Source organism: Euwallacea fornicatus, chromosome 25, assembly GCF_040115645.1.
Source record: "Euwallacea fornicatus isolate EFF26 chromosome 25, ASM4011564v1, whole genome shotgun sequence".
NCBI classification, from domain to species: domain Eukaryota; kingdom Metazoa; phylum Arthropoda; class Insecta; order Coleoptera; family Curculionidae; genus Euwallacea; species Euwallacea fornicatus.
Genome location: NC_089565.1, coordinates 1,872,813 through 1,888,835, shown reverse-complemented (window position 1 = coordinate 1,888,835; position 16,023 = coordinate 1,872,813). Strand labels below are relative to the sequence as shown.

The 16,023-nt window shown below is 36.1% G+C and overlaps 1 protein-coding gene across 8 annotated transcripts in view; it reads right to left on the bottom strand.

The window, feature by feature from the left end:
- Positions 1-16,023, bottom strand: part of LOC136346978 (adenomatous polyposis coli protein-like) — a 40,276-nt gene that overhangs the window by 9,885 nt on the left and 14,368 nt on the right. For 5 of the 8 annotated variants that reach the window (XM_066296562.1, XM_066296566.1, XM_066296570.1 and 2 more), the window contains 18 exons: positions 11,339-11,478; positions 9,880-10,105; positions 9,581-9,817; positions 9,014-9,132; positions 8,739-8,927; positions 7,426-7,757; positions 6,547-6,889; positions 5,601-5,835; positions 5,189-5,541; positions 4,389-4,913; positions 3,992-4,113; positions 3,877-3,888; positions 3,519-3,804; positions 2,976-3,166; positions 2,075-2,295; positions 1,416-1,568; positions 657-1,050; positions 179-249 (listed from right to left, as the gene is read on the bottom strand). In XM_066296562.1, coding sequence (XP_066152659.1) covers positions 179-249; positions 657-1,050; positions 1,416-1,568; positions 2,075-2,295; positions 2,976-3,166; positions 3,519-3,804; positions 3,877-3,888; positions 3,992-4,113; positions 4,389-4,913; positions 5,189-5,541; positions 5,601-5,835; positions 6,547-6,889; positions 7,426-7,757; positions 8,739-8,927; positions 9,014-9,132; positions 9,581-9,817; positions 9,880-10,105; positions 11,339-11,478 — 4,149 coding nt within the window. The remainder of the gene's footprint in view (positions 1-178; positions 250-656; positions 1,051-1,415; positions 1,569-2,074; positions 2,296-2,975; positions 3,167-3,518; positions 3,805-3,876; positions 3,889-3,991; positions 4,114-4,388; positions 4,914-5,188; positions 5,542-5,600; positions 5,836-6,546; positions 6,890-7,425; positions 7,758-8,738; positions 8,928-9,013; positions 9,133-9,580; positions 9,818-9,879; positions 10,106-11,338; positions 11,479-16,023) is intronic. The other 3 variants (XM_066296564.1, XM_066296563.1, XM_066296565.1) reach the window with 3 other exon arrangements.

The following is a 16,023-nucleotide window of genomic DNA, read 5'->3' as shown; positions in this document are numbered from 1 at the left end:
AAAAATATAAATCGAGGGCAGAGGTAATGGCGTTTGCTTCTGCAAACTATGAACATCCTTCACGCGGAATCACGAAATGTCCAAAATCCTAACACATATCAAACTGTAAAATTTCTGTGGTCATATAGACAAAAAGCAAGAGTTTCTTTATAAATATCTAAAATCAAAATATTCTTACCCGACCCAGATGGCTTTTTGCTAGGACCAGCACTGCTTGGTTTAGCCGCGGGGTTCGGCGATTTTGGAAAGCTGTGTAAATGCGATATTAATTTACTAAAGTGAGACACCATTGCTAGAACACCTAACATTGCAAACACCTACTATTTATTACTTTACATATTCAACTGCAAAATTCCTTTAGAGCAAGTGTAAACATTAAAAAATATATTCTATCAAATCATATGATCTGATAAGTTAAATTTATGACGTCGGGAATAAATCATTATTTATGAATTCAAACAGACAGCCGTGTGCAGTGGGGTGTATAAACACATCACTGCAATATTTACTGCCATAAATTAGGCACAAGGTATGTTTGCAGATGGATTATCCCAAGTAAATTTTTTTAGGTACTTCTAAGTTCAATCCTACTTCTTAATACGCTCCTTCTCACCAAACACATTCAGTTCGAGATTAAACAAATAAATTTAACTTACGGTTTTAATCCGGCCACACTTCCATCTATGGTCAAATCGCTCAAACTTGACTTCAGCGAGTACTGGCAGGGACTGTCCTCTACTTCATAATTGGCCACCTCGTCCTTTATAGAAACGTAAGGGGGCAACGATGTTTCCCTATGATCTCCATCTTTCGACTTGGCTTCTCGGCCATCGCAACCTTTCTGTTTAGGGTTATTGATCCTTTCTAAACCTGGATGGTGTTTATAATTGAAAACCGAGGCCACTTTTACGGATTCTTCGGATTTTTGCGCCGCACTGACGTGCTGATCGGACGCTTTTTGCGAGTGCACATGTTGGGAGTGTTTAAAGGGCGGCGATGCACGCCTCGGCAAGATGCTCGTTGCTGAAACTTTCGACTGTAAACTCGTCTCTGAAAAAAATACTTGTAAAGTACTTCCTATACATGTAAATACAATGAAAATGGGACATATTTTACGATAAATTTGTCCGCAATAACGCAATTTAGTACGCTAGCGAACGCAGACAGGCCGACCTTTTAAAAATCACCATTAGATCGGAAATTTTGAGCACTGTGCAAAAATTTAAGGTAGTAACTATATGCCATTGAGGGTTTTAAGACTCATTTTCCCTCAGCAGTTCTTGCTTTTTTCCTATCGTATCATTACTCTACTAGGGGAAAACTGATTCTTATGGAAAATGATGCAAATTCAATTGAAAAAATAAAAAGTATCGTTTCGCACATGATCGAAAACCTTAAAACTACGACTTACTCACCTTTCAAATCTTTTTTCGATTTGGGCATGGCAGATTGAATGCACTCTTCTAAAATATTTTCATTTTCCGCTGACAAGTTACTCGATTCGTCGGAAGAAAAGTCCCCAGCCTTGCTTTTTGGAATTGACAAAACGCTAAGATTTGAATGCGATCCTAGAATAAAGAAACAATAAGGATTTTCCAATTAACAGATATATAGAACGGAATTTATTTATTTATTTTTATTATATTAGAATAATAGAATTGTTAAGCGTGCGATTTAGCTATATGTACTTTTAAAATCTATTTATTACTGTGCAGACAGGAATTATTTACGGGCGAATAAATTATTTTACCGGGGGATAAATAATCATGAGTTATGAATATGGTAATTAATTTTCAGCTTTAGAACAAGTATAGATGGGTTTTAAAATAACAATTTGATAATGCGCATGTGTCATAATTCCAACATTGTAAAATTATCTCGAAAATTTGTTCTGTCGCTCTGTATCTAAATGGTAACTGGCCCGATACTCGAATCTGAGATGTAAACTGATGATAAAATAATTGCACACATGATTGTTAACATAGGATTTTCGGACAACATTCCACGAGATCATTGTTGTATTTTCCAAATTCGAGAAATTCGCTATATAAACAAATCAGTTCGCCGAACTAACCTGCCCGACTCAATTCAGCAGGCGTGTCTTCAGTACAATATCTCTTCGGAGGGTCTTCAGAGATCAGAACAGTATTCACAACGGACTCGTGCCTCGGCGGGGTGGTATGTCTTAGCATCGGAATACCTGTACTGTTACCCTGTATTTTCATGGGTTGATGTTGGTACTGATACGCATTTCCTGGCAATTTGTTGGATGCAGAAGTGGCAGTTGGAACTGAACTAATTAATTATGTTGAAAATAATTAGTTTGATTCATGTTTATTTCATTACTAATACGGGGTGTTTAGCAACATTTAGAACTGTACTAGCGAATATATGAGACAAATACAAAGATCTTGTAATTATCTGACAAATCAAACTGGATGCAAAACATAACGCTGATCAAGGTTAAAAAGTTCAAACTCAATTTCCGTCTTTAAATATAAGAAAACTATGTGCGACGCTAAACTGCTTCTGTTGTTAGAAATTAGAGAATGTATGCATCAATCACAAAATACTACAAGTCCATTGTAAATGATATTAACAGGAAATGGTTATTTAATGCAAATTGAATGTGAATACTTTCTCTGAGATTACAATCATTTGTGAAAAATAAAAGGGATTTACTGCTTAAAACCTCAAAGTTCGACCCAACTGTGACCAAAATGAATGGTAGGCTGTTGATACTTGTTTGTAATGCGTTGTAGTCGAAGACATCAATATGAAGCCATAAGAAATAAGTTTATGTCCTTATGGTTAGTAGTGGTAATGGGAAGTGGTAATCACAGAAAAATAATGTTTATCTTTTTAACTAGAAATATGAATTTTGTTTTTCATAAAAAATTCGATAATTCTTGAAGGAAAATATGATGGCATCGGTATCTGTTAAAAGCACAATAGCCCTATATTTCAATACGTACATATTGGACTGCATGCCGTCACTGATACATGCAGCCAATATGTCATCGTCGTCGCCATCCGAATCATCATTCAATTCGTCGAATCCACTTGTGTCTTTTTCATTGTCTTTTTTTTCCTGCTGTTGTTCGTCAGTGGTCGTCAATTCGATGCTGACTTTTGGTGTTTGATGGATCAATTTGGCATCGGGAGTCTGAAAATTCATCAGTGAATCTTTGTCACTTGTTAACATGACTCAAAAGTAAATAAGTACTAAATAGAGATTTTTTGGGATACCAAAAATGACACTCAATTATGGTTATTGTTATTCTGTCAATGTGCACATATCGCTTTGAGCGCACTTCTGGTTATCAAGTATAAGGGGATTCGTAATTTACAGATGAACACCTTCAAATTTAAAAATCAAAAATTAGTGTCAATTGAAGTCAATCGTGATACGACATAAGAAATGTTACTTTTGCAAAACTTTAATACCCTTATATTGAAAATGTGAAATCTCTATCAGCAATAATAACTGAGAAAATTCATCTTTATTTGCTACATACTTTATCCCGCGAATCGTGATCTTCATTGTCATCAATAGTAAGACTACTCAGGCTTGTGGCAGTTGAAAACTGAATCGGAGTACTTTCTTCTTTGAATTTGGTGGTGTTGTCTTCAAATACGCTCGACTTTTGCGGAGGCTTCTGTTTGTGTTCCAGATTTTGTCTGGCGTGTTTCGACGGACCCGGAAAGTCCAATTTTTGTTTTAAAGCCCGAGGACTCGAAGGAACCGTTTGCGTCGGTGAATCTGGAAGCTCACTCGGTGACACTATACCACTAGTGAGTCGACTGGAAATGTGGAAATCAAGTCATATTAACGCTAACTAAGTTGTTCAATTTGAACTGTTTTTAATTACTTACATGGAGCTTGTCCTGTGATATTGCGTAATAAAAACAGGAAAATTAACTTTCCACATCGATTTATTATAGCAATACCCGTGTTATAATGTATTAAGTTGTACCATAGTAATCTTACCTGAAATCTGAGACTATTGAGCTCCGATCATCGTGAATGGAGTGCTGTTCGACACTATCTAAAGATGCCAAAGAACTGGACCTAGAGAACATCAATGGCGTCTGCTCTGCATAATTCACCACCTATGAAAAATATTTAATATTTATTTATATTTAATATTATTCTAACTTATTAAAAATCTTCACCACCATGGAATGTAGATTTTTTATCCCTGTATACGACAGTGGCCAAATTTGCCAAATGTATGTGGTACTACGCCTAACAAATTATATTAGGAATGCGTGAATTATCTAACTTTACTCACAGTCTGACACTGAAATGTAACGCACTGTTCCTTAGAGAAAAATATCCGCATTTCATGTCGATCCAAGATTTTTAATAAATTACAATCCCGTACCTCTCTCGCTCGTACCTGCTCAAATTTGACAACTTTGGCTTCATTTGGTGTTTTCGGCGTACTGGTAACCTTCTCGTCTCGAATCATTTTTTGTGCAGATGATGAAGCTTCGTTTGAATTTTCTTCCGATTTCGCATCTTTTTTGATAACAGTCTCGTTCGTAGGCAGCGAGTCCAAACCAGACCCAAAACTGCTCACACGTGAGAAATATCCGGGGGTGCCTTCTTCACAATAATTCACCGGTTTTTCCGGTGACATCATTCCGGAACTGAATTCCGACTTTTGCGGCTTCACTGCAGCAGTTTCTATCTCGGAAATATCTTCGGTAGAACAGCGATCCTTTTCTTCAATGTCTTTAATTTCCTTGTTGTCTTTAGAATCGACATTTTTGGTTATTTCGTTATTTATTTCGGTTTTTACATCGATCGTTCCGACATTTCTCAAATCCGACATTGATGTTGCGTTGGAAAAGACAAATGGGGTCTCGTAAGGCGTTCCTTCGGTGCAGTAAGTTTTCACGGTGTCCTAAAAATACGCTCAGTAAAAACGGCATTAAATGAAACTTGCAAAAAAAATCCTATGATACGTGATTAATGAAAAAATTCTCACGAAAGTTATTTTTTAGGTAATTAATAAAGTGTATTTTTTAACGTTGTGTTAGATTTTGACGTGCTAAACTTAATTTGATATTAGGCCTTACATATTCTTTTAAGAGCACCGAAATCAAGAACGAGAAGCTACAAAAACCCGAGGAACGCTAAAGATGTCGTTTTTCGTTAGTGGTAATATTTGTAACTTACCTGTACAAATTCCTGCTTCGTTATTTTACTGCAAATCTCCGAATCAGAGTCATCCTCGGCATACCTCAAGGAGTAGTCAGTGGGCTGGTCAAGATCCGTCTCCGTGTACCCAATGTCGAAGTCGTCTGCTTCCTTCTTATCGCTATATTTCCTCTCGTCGCTTTTCGACATTTCCAAAGGGATATTCCTCGGCTTAGTCCCGCTACTTTCCGAGTATTTACGGCTGTAATCGATGGGCTGGTCAGAAGTGTCGTCATTGTATGCATGATCGGAAAATTTTGCCTTTATCGGGAGAAAGGAGGTCGGGTTTGAACGCCTAGAGAGTTGGGGGACATAAGGAAGACTTGAACCACCTTGAAAATAAATTTCGCCAATTTTAATTGTTAACCAGAGTAATGCGGTGGTAGTTTACCATAGTTCTGGGGTATTTTGGATTTATGCCTCGCATCGAGAGCATAGCTAGTGGAAGGTTCGTTCAAATTGAGACTGGCAAATGCGTTGGTCAATTGCTCCGGACTGCTTTTACCCATTTTGGGACGAGTTCCATGCACAAACGTTGTAATATCTACACTGGTTTCCGCGGTAAACTTCACCGGGGAATCTTTGTCAATGTTTTCGTATGTCTCGCTGAGAGTAGTGTTTAGATCCTGTGTGAAATATTAATTTAATTTGATGTAGTAGCGAAAATACGAATAGCAAATCCATAAAATAGTGGCTATGACCATTCTGAATTAGCAAAAACAGCAATTATACTTTTGATAAATAAATCGACAGTTTTTTAAATCGTCATGTATCTCTTCTATATTGTGTAACTCCAGATTTACCGCCGCGGAAGTCGCGTCAAGAGAAATGGAACATACATCAAAAACAGGAAGAAGCCATATATTTAAATAGTTATTCACCTAATAGGTAACATAAAATAGTGATACTGTTGATAGCAAAGTGGTATTTTCCTGCATGAGGATATCTCTTGCGCGAAAAAGGAAAAGTAGTGCTCGGACAAGCAGTTAAAGCTGAGAAATGCACCTTTAAGTGCTAGATTTCGTTGATTTGGGTGAAAATATCCCGTAAAATAAAGCTGTTATAAGTTTACTAACAAACTTGTGATATAGACCACATCAATGAGTTAACGGGTTTCATTTCACAACTAGATACATAATAAAAGTAGGTATCTTTATTTCATAACTCAGTTAACAAATAGAATCAGTAATGACAATGGTTGCTCCAGTTCTGATGATGTTGAAATGTATGCTCGTGGGACGAAAATCACATCGTTTTTCCTCACATATTTTTTTTTTACGAACAGGGAAAGACAACTGTAAAATACTTTAAATAGACAAATACATTAACATTCATACCTCCATCAACGCCTTTTGCTTCCTGGCCCCCAGCGTTGGTAGCTCTGGTAAATTCAATGCAAGTGCGGTCGAATCCATTTTGTGAACCAAACTCTGTTGTGGTTTGCAACTGAGCAAGTTTTTGAGCGCGGCACTCGAACCCATTGCAATCATTTTGTGTTTAGAGTGGTTCAAGCTGCGCAGCATTGCCGGTGCCCCCATTTGCCACAATGTGTCTTGATCCTGTGCGTTTTTCGCCGATAGATTCCACAGAGTGCCGCAAGCATTGGACACTATCGTTAAACTGGGCGATTTGAGTTGCTCCAGGAGGATGTGAAGGCAGTTGTGATCGCGGAGAGTTCCTCTAAAGGTAATGAGATGTTTGAGGATGACAATATTTATCGACTAAAAATGTGGAACTGGCCACGTTTTTTGATTAGGTGACTATAGCTAAATTTAGGCTCATGTTCGGCAGACGGACATCGGTAATCATTCATCCTAATGTTACGTAACCGAAGTATACGAGTATGAGACCTGTTTAATGTGTTTAAGTTTTCCGCAAAAACGAAGATATTTTTAAACAAGAAACCTAAAGAAAAATGAAAATATTTTATTCCGAGAGAAATAGGGATAATTTAAAGAAACCGTGCACTTATAAATGGAGATATTGCAAAATACAAAATTGAATATGGAACGGTGTGTAGATTGATAGCACCCATATCGAAAAATCAGAAGAAAGATTAAGTTTTTAAAAATTCAAAACCTTCAAAACCGCGAGATCATTAATGGTAGAATCGGAAACTGCACAATTAATTCCGGCGATTATTGCAAATCACAGTTGCTAAAAACTTTTTATTTTTGTCTAAGCTAGTAATAGTAAGGATAAATTCATAGTCCTACCTGTAATCATCCCGAACGGCGATCTGACTAGAAATATTCCTTAAAATACCACCGGCGTTTTCGATAATGGCCAAACTCTTCGATGGTGTTTTGTACGTCAACATGTTCACCAAAAAAGCCAGTCCTCCCTCCACAGCACATATCTCAGATTTATTTTCAGTGCAGTGTGCCGACAGGTTCCATAGCGCCGACAAAATGGATTTTAGAGTATTCTCCTTGTTTTTCAACATGGCGGCTTTCATTAGTCCCGTTACGCTGCCCACTTCTCTGAGAATTTCCTTACTGGTTGAATCTGCCCTCCAAGACAAGTTTCTTAAGACACTAGCGGTGACCTATGAAATTACCACAACATACCACAATTAATGAGCATGTTGGCAGCAGAAATGTTTTCTGCAATATTCTGCATGGATTCACAAGCGGAGCTTACGGCTAAGCATGGTTCAAATTAATAATTTTGCATATATTATGTAGATCAATTCTGTGTGCTTAGACGTAACTTCGACTTCTGGACCTATGAAGAACATGTGAGTAAGTGGATCAAACCAGTGAACTAAATACGGGATATGGTGGCGTTTCTTCACGAGCTCTACTATGAAATTTCGATTATCTACTTGTAAAATCGAAAAATAAATAATATTACGACTTGAAATCAGCTGTATCGTCAACATTTTTCTCGTAACTTAGTTTACAAGTTTCGAAATCTAGTAAGTTCTTAGTAGATTATAGTAGAATATACTAACGGAAGTGAAAAAACCCAAGTAAAAGGCTTTACCTCAATATTTCTTAACCTTGCTCCTTTGGAAATGTACATCGATTGGAATCCTCTCCACGAATATTTGAAAAAACATTTGTGAACATACCGGCAACTCTGTTAATTTGAAAACGTATTTGTCTTCTCCTAAATGGCGTAACAGCGTTATTAATGGCGTAACATTGCAGTTTAACCCACTTCGCATTCTTTAAGATAGCTGAGACTCAAAGAGCGTGTGTACCTTATAAATAATTCCAAATTGCTGCGGACAACAAATTGTTTTCCTTTATACAAATAATTTGACAGAAACTGGCTAAACTTATCAAACTAATGAGCTTTATATTCTGCAATACAAATGCAATATATTATTTTTGCATTAGTTTTTATGGAAAAACTATTGTTCTTCAGGATGAAACAGAAGAATTCTTATTTTGAAGTTTAAACTAAAATTCTCCTACATGTCGTAAACAATAACAAAAATTTAATCAAAAGTTTATACTATGTACTTTGGATTTTTGTCAAATTCATCTGCAATCACCAAAATTATGAATAATACACTGACCTGCCTAAGTTCGTCACTAGGACTTTGAAGCTGAGAGATAAGGGCCCGCATGAAATCCCTATAGGAGCACAACAGCGTTTTGTTTCCACTATCTCCGAACGTAAGGTTTGTGAGAGCCATGCATGCGTATCTACGCATGAGCACGCAATGGCCTTCTTGTGTTGCGGTATCGTGTAAAGAATGCTCGCACTGAAAATAATATATAATAAATCGGTAAAGAATAAAACATTACATTCTATTACATAAACACAAAAAAACATATAAGAAAAATTTACCTCGACTAACGTTGCTAAGGTATGTATGCCACCCAGTTGACATATGGCCTGCCTGTGGCCTTCATCAAAGGATAGTTTCATCAGATGCGCCACAGTCTGTACAGGATGTTTATCACCATCTGAAACATTTTATTATATTAATTTTTCAGGAAAACGAAAAACTTAGAAAGAAAATTTATTTACAAACGATTAAAAAATAAATTTATTTATAAAACTATAAAATATCTTGTAATTTTGAAACAGAGAAAGATTTTAAAAATCAGTATTCATCAAAAAAATTATCCATAAAAATTTAATCACTGGGTATGCTATTTAGTAAGCCACCACACTTAGAACACAAGATTTTGTTCTTGAAGAGGGTAAAAAAGTGTCTCAAAAAACTAATCTTGGGTGTTTAAAATATTAAAACCTTAAAAAAATGAAAAAGAACTGAACAAGAGGTTAATTTAAATTTAAGGTTTGGACAAATTGTTCATCGTTAAAATTTCGGCACATTGCCTCAATTTAATCAACAAATTTCATCAAATTTGTAGATCTTACATACAGATAAAATAGATGAACACAAACCTTCAGATTGAGTAGAACTAAGACTTTCACAGGTGTCTCCTTCGTATTCCAAGTTGTACTTTAAACATTCGATATACCGCCTTGTGTCTTCCAACAATTTCAATATTCGAACCTCCCTTTTCCTGATTTTTTCGTCCGGCTGAGAATTGACTAGATTGTGCAGTGCTTGCGCCGCCTTCTTTCTATTTTCACTTTCTTTATCCGATTGCACCAATTGAACTAATAAGGGAATACAGCCTATACCGAGCAAAAACAAATTTTACTAAGCAATTTAAGTGTTAAGGCAAGAAACACCTTACCGGACTGCCTCATTGCCAGGCAACTTTCTGGGCAACTACTTAGGGCCAACAGAGTTTCCCCCATATCGACATGATCCTGGCTACCTAACATGGATAATAATCTATTGACCACGTCCATTTTGGCTTCTAGCTGCTGGGAAGACCACTTTTGCTCGGGGCTACACAGAACTCTATCTATTGGTACTCCCCCTGAGCTCGACGCAAAAGACATTACGGATGAAACATCCTATAAAAGTTTAAAAATTAATTCAACGATTTGTTAGAATTTGGAGAATTGATACATACGGTGTCCCAACAATGTGTATTTGGTCAATGTACATCTGCGTTGGAGTTGCAAAAAGTTTCAGCAATACATAATAATATAACAGTTATTTTCCCAAATTGTGTAACAAGTAATCTATGAAAAATAATGGATAAGTTATTAAGGGAGATGATAGAAAAGATGGCCCTTCAAGAAATTATCGCGGTCCTCTGGATATCTCTGAGGATGTCGAAAAGGTTGTTTGACTTAAAACTTGCTACAACTTGAAGAGATTTTGCAAAAATCTTATTAAGAGAATTTGAAAAAAATAATATACAATTAAGGTGGTTCCTTTGAGCAATTTTAAAGAATCATACTGAAACTTGCAGCATTGCTTGGAGATTACTTGACAAGGAACAGAAGAAGAATAAAAAACCAAGAAACGACAGAAATCTGTTGCAACCTAAGATACAAAAATTAATGTAAAAACAATATCTAAATAATTCCGATCGGCCTTTGAATTCCTTGAAAATTAAATGTTTTATAAGTAATGTGCCTTAAAAGTGATTTGACGCTATAAACATAATACTCAACAAGGATTATGCAAACTTTATCTATAAGATATTATAAGACTTTATATTTCGTATGTTTTATACATGCATACGTACGTATAACATATTGATAGAATTTAAAAATACGTGCTGCACTTCCACCGTTGTGGTATTTAACTTTATGTCCTAACTCTAATGCAGAAAGAGATACTGGCATTAGGGTCATTATCTGATTGCTCATTGTTGAGACATGTATTTTATAGAAACTCCTGAAGAAAACTCTGCCATAACTTTTAAAGCGATTGTTGGATTTTAGCAAGTAGTGTTTTTTTAAGTTAATCCTAAGTTCACACCTAATGAATCACATTATGTCTGAAACTTTTTAGTTAAACTCATTATCATTTTATACTGACTAAAACAAACATCCATCGTTATTTTTCTTAAAATAACGAGAAAACTTGTTTTACCTGGTACGCCTTGGTCGAGGGCATCGCCTAAAACGCGAAAACATTATTTTCAAGAACGGTCAAATAATTGAGTCGAAAATTCACTAAAATCTGGAACTAGGTTAGAGGCATTTGGCATCCAAATCATGGCACATTTTCCACTGTACGGTAATTTAGTCCAGTATGTATTAATATAAGAGAATAAATATACTGCACCGTACGTTTTGACAGACCGAACTACAAGCACCCAAGTCTTTCCTTTGGTTTTGTGCTACAGCACCAGACTGCTCCAGACTGGCAGGCTCAGAATTCCACAAGCTGACTCTCGTGACGTTCGGCCAAGCTCCATGAAACATAGATTCTAAAATAATGTCAAATGGTCAGTAAGCCTCAGTGTTATATACACAGTAGTATATACATAACAGTAGTTGTATAATATAGAATTCTACTAGGGAACCAAACAGTTTAACGAAATAATAGGTGTACAAAAAGAAACTGAGCATTTTTTGGTGAAATTAAGCTTCATTAAAAACCCAGTTATTGAAAATATTAGTAATCAAAATAATTTCCATAACTGTCTATGGTCTTTTGCCATTTACTAGGTAGACGATGGATGCCCTCGTGACAGAAGCTTAATGGTTTCGACGAAAAATAGTTATCGAGCCATTTTCGAATATCTTCAACGTTAAAGAATCGTTGGTCAGCTAAATGAAACTGCACGGATCTGAACAAGTGGAAGTCGGAAGGAGCCAAGTCTGGAGAATACGCCGCATGCTGGAGTATTTCCCAGTTCAACGAGAAGATGAGTTCCTGGGTCGGTTTAGCTGTATGCGGACGAGCGTCATCATGCAGCAATATCACTTTCCGACTTCCTTGGCCCGTAAATGGTCTTTTTTCCTCCAGAGCATCGCTTAATTTGATCATTTGGGCCTGATAACGGTCAGCTGTAACAGTTTGACCGGGTTCCAGAAGCTCATAGTAAACGACTCCTTTACAATCCCACCAGACACACAGTAAGATTTTCTTGGCATGAATGTTTGGTTTTGCAACTGATGTGGATGGCTGGCCTGGGTCGACCCATGTTTTTCTGCGCTTAGGATTGTCATACAAAATCCACTTTTCATCTCCCGTAATAATATTATGCAGAAAATTCTTTCTTTTATACCGAGAAAGCAAGTTCATGCAGATGTCAACTCTTCGATTTTTATTGTCTTCGGTTAGCTCATGAGGAACCATTCATTTTCCTACTTTTTGAATTTTTCCCATTCAATGCGATCGAACTGAAACTGCTTGTAGAGTTACTCCTAACCGCTCTGCAAGCTGTTTTTCAGTTTGGCATGGATTTTCATCCGGTAAAGTTTGCAGTTCTTCGTCTTGAAACTTTTTTTCGACACCCGCACGTGGATCGTCCTCAAGACAAAATTTTCCTCACGAAACTTCTTAAACCATCTCCTAACAGTTGAAGCACCAACAGAATCATCGCCCCAAGCCGAATTAACCATTTCTGTTGTTTCAGCAGCATTTTTTTTTTTCAGTTTAACACAGAACAACATTGATATTCTCAAATTTGCTTGGAAATGTCCATGTCTCTATTTACGTTTAGTGCACTGAACTACAGCTCCTGAGCAACTGAAACTTTTATCATATAAAAAGTCATAAATAAACAACACCTGCTTACAATTGCAGGCGAACTGAACGTGTCTAAGTATGTTTTTTTATTGCATATAACTTCATTGCTCAGTTTCTTTTTGTACACCTATTAATTCCGCAATGGGTACTATGAAAACTGTGAGGACCATCTTGTATAAACAAAATAAATACAGGGTGTCCCGAAATTAAAGCACCATATTTAAACAACGTAAATTAGGTCAAAAAATAACACCAAAACTTTAAATAAAACAATGTCGGAAAATGCTTCCTTAATGAGGTATGCCTCTTTAAAGACGTAACTCTGATGATGGTAATTTTGAAATATTTCCAAAACGGTGCAAGATAACTTTATGAAATTTGGTACGATTTTATACCTTATAAGCCTCAATTGACTGATGTGGCTGAATGGAAATTATTTCGTCAGAGGCGTGCTGCACGGGTAGTGTCGGGGTTAAAAAATGCTAGATTTTTTTTATGTGCCCCATTTTTTAGTTGCTGATGCAAAATTATGAAACCATATACGCTTCCAGAAAAAAAAGACACTCTTGGTTCACGATGCTAGGACGCTTCGTTTTCGAATAAAATGAATTTAAACATTACAATGCATGACAAATACAAATGATGCTTAAAGCGATATTTTATTAAACACATCAAAACGATTAAACAATAATAAAAAACGAACAAGAAATTTAAATGACGCACTTTCAAAGTAAGTTTTCAAATAAATTTCCGTTTTGTTGGATACACAGTCTAGATCGTTTTTTTATGCTCTGGGAGGCACGGGAAATTTGAAACGTATTTTCTTTTATTTGATTAGCAGCTAAGTTGATTCTATCCAACAGTTCTTCCCTCGTGTTTATTTCTGTGGCATAGATTATGCTACACATAAAGCCCCAAAAAAAATAATCCAGGGGATTAAGGTCAGGTGATCGAGGGGGCCAGGTTATTGGACTACCTCTTCCTATCCACCTGCCTGGAAACTTTTCATCAAGCCAATTTTTCACGTTATTTCCAAAGTGAGCTGGTGCCCCATCTTGTTGATAATACATTTGCAATCGGGTATGCAATGGTATATCTTCTAATAGGCCTGCCAGCTCATTTTGAAGAAAATGTAAATAGTGTTGTGCTGTTAACCGGTTTGGAAATACAACTGGTCCTATTAATCTATTTCCTATGATACCTGCCCAAATGTTGACAGAAAACCTATGCTGAAAATGTGTTCTCCTTACGACTTTTGGATTTTCATACTCCCAATAATGTGTGTTATGGATGTTAAATGCTTTGTCTCTCGTAAAACTAGCCTCATCAGACCACAAGATATTATGTAAAACATTTTGGTGATTCAAAACCCACTGGCAAAAATTCATCCTAACTGTAAAATCTTCCTCTCGTAAGTCTTGAACCCTTTTATAGTGAAAGGGATGCAATCCCTGCATCCGAGTCATTCTTCCTATCTAAAAATTAATATTCGAAATAACTGTTTATCTGTTGTTATTTTAACGACTGTATTTACGATCGATTTTGGTATGTTTGTAATGTTTTCAAGCGTTCTTAGAGAAATTTGAGGATTTTCTTCTATTCGATTAAGCACATCCTCGAAATCGTAATCTACTGTAGGTCTTCCTTGGCCTCGAGAACGTTGAAAAGAACCACATTCGATTAAATTTCTATGTACTCGACTAAAAACAGATCGAAAAGGTATTCTTCTTCTCGGGTACCTCCTTCTGTACTCTTCTACGGCGGCTCGCGAATTACCATTACAGAACCCATAAATAAAATGAATATCGGCAAGCTCCCTACTTGAAAATTTCTCCATTTTTCACTAACAGCTTAATAATGACACAAAGAAACTCCCCAACAGAATAAATATAAACAAACATCAAATTGACAGTCAACATTGTTTAATATTTCGTAGCCTACTATTAAGTTTTCACAGAAAGTAAATCATTTGTATTTGTCATGCATTGTAATGTTTAAATTCATTTTATTCGAAAACGAAGCGTCCTAGCATCGTGAACCAAGAGTGTCTTTTTTTTCTGGAAGCGTATATGGTTTCATAATTTTGCATCAGCAACTAAAAAATGGGGCACATAAAAAAAATCTAGCATTTTTTAACCCCGACACTACCCGTGCAGCACGCCTCTGACGAAATAATTTCCATTCAGCCACATCAGTCAATTGAGGCTTATAAGGTATAAAATCGTACCAAATTTCATAAAGTTATCTTGCACCGTTTTGGAAATATTTCAAAATTACCATCATCAGAGTTACGTCTTTAAAGAGGCATACCTCATTAAGGAAGCATTTTCCGACATTGTTTTATTTAAAGTTTTGGTGTTATTTTTTGACCTAATTTACGTTGTTTAAATATGGTGCTTTAATTTCGGGACACCCTGTATATTGAATGGTCTCGGAAAGTCAGGAAATCCAGATTTGGTTAAATGGGGAAAAAGTTCAGCAATTCTAAAAACTAACAAATTGAAACCTACAAACGTGAGATACGAGTTTTTTTTATTAATTACTTAAAAACGTTGTGTTGCACTTGAAGAAAATCAGATACACCTTATCACAGCAACTTTATTAGCTGAAATCAATTTCTCCGTTGGAAATAAGATAGTGATTTTTTATAATCTATAATAAAGCTATTTTAATTCTGAATTCAACCATAGTTGAAACACGTGTTTTTTTTTGTTTTCCGGTCTAATATCTTAATGCATTCAAATGGTATTTACCTTTGAAAAGAAACGTGTGCAATTTCAAATCAATGCTTACTGTAATGTGGTATCTTCCCCCGGCCAAGCAACTAACGATACGCAAAAATGGTTAACAGTACAGAGGCGGGACTCTTCAATTCTCCGTTTCTTCTCTAATTCAAAAATATAATAGCCAATTTCAATTCTCTTTAAATAGTTAAATTATGAGTTTTTGAAAGAACAAGAGACTATGATTTTTAATGTATCCCACGACATTCTCTATTACCGTGTTTTTTGTCTACCGCAATTTTTTCTAATGGAAGGGCATAACAGCGGTTGCAGCTACCTATGAAATGAAAACACTGTATAAATATAATAGTAACAGTTTCGAAACACTTGTTTTCTAGCAGCTCTCTTCGTCCTGTTTATACTATGTATACTAACAAACTTGTAAAGAACCTATTATGGGCTAAGTTCGTCTAACATGCTATGAGCATACTATAAAGTCCCCGACTTAAGACAATTGCATTTTCTTTGTAGCACGTTAAATCTAGGCTTTAAGC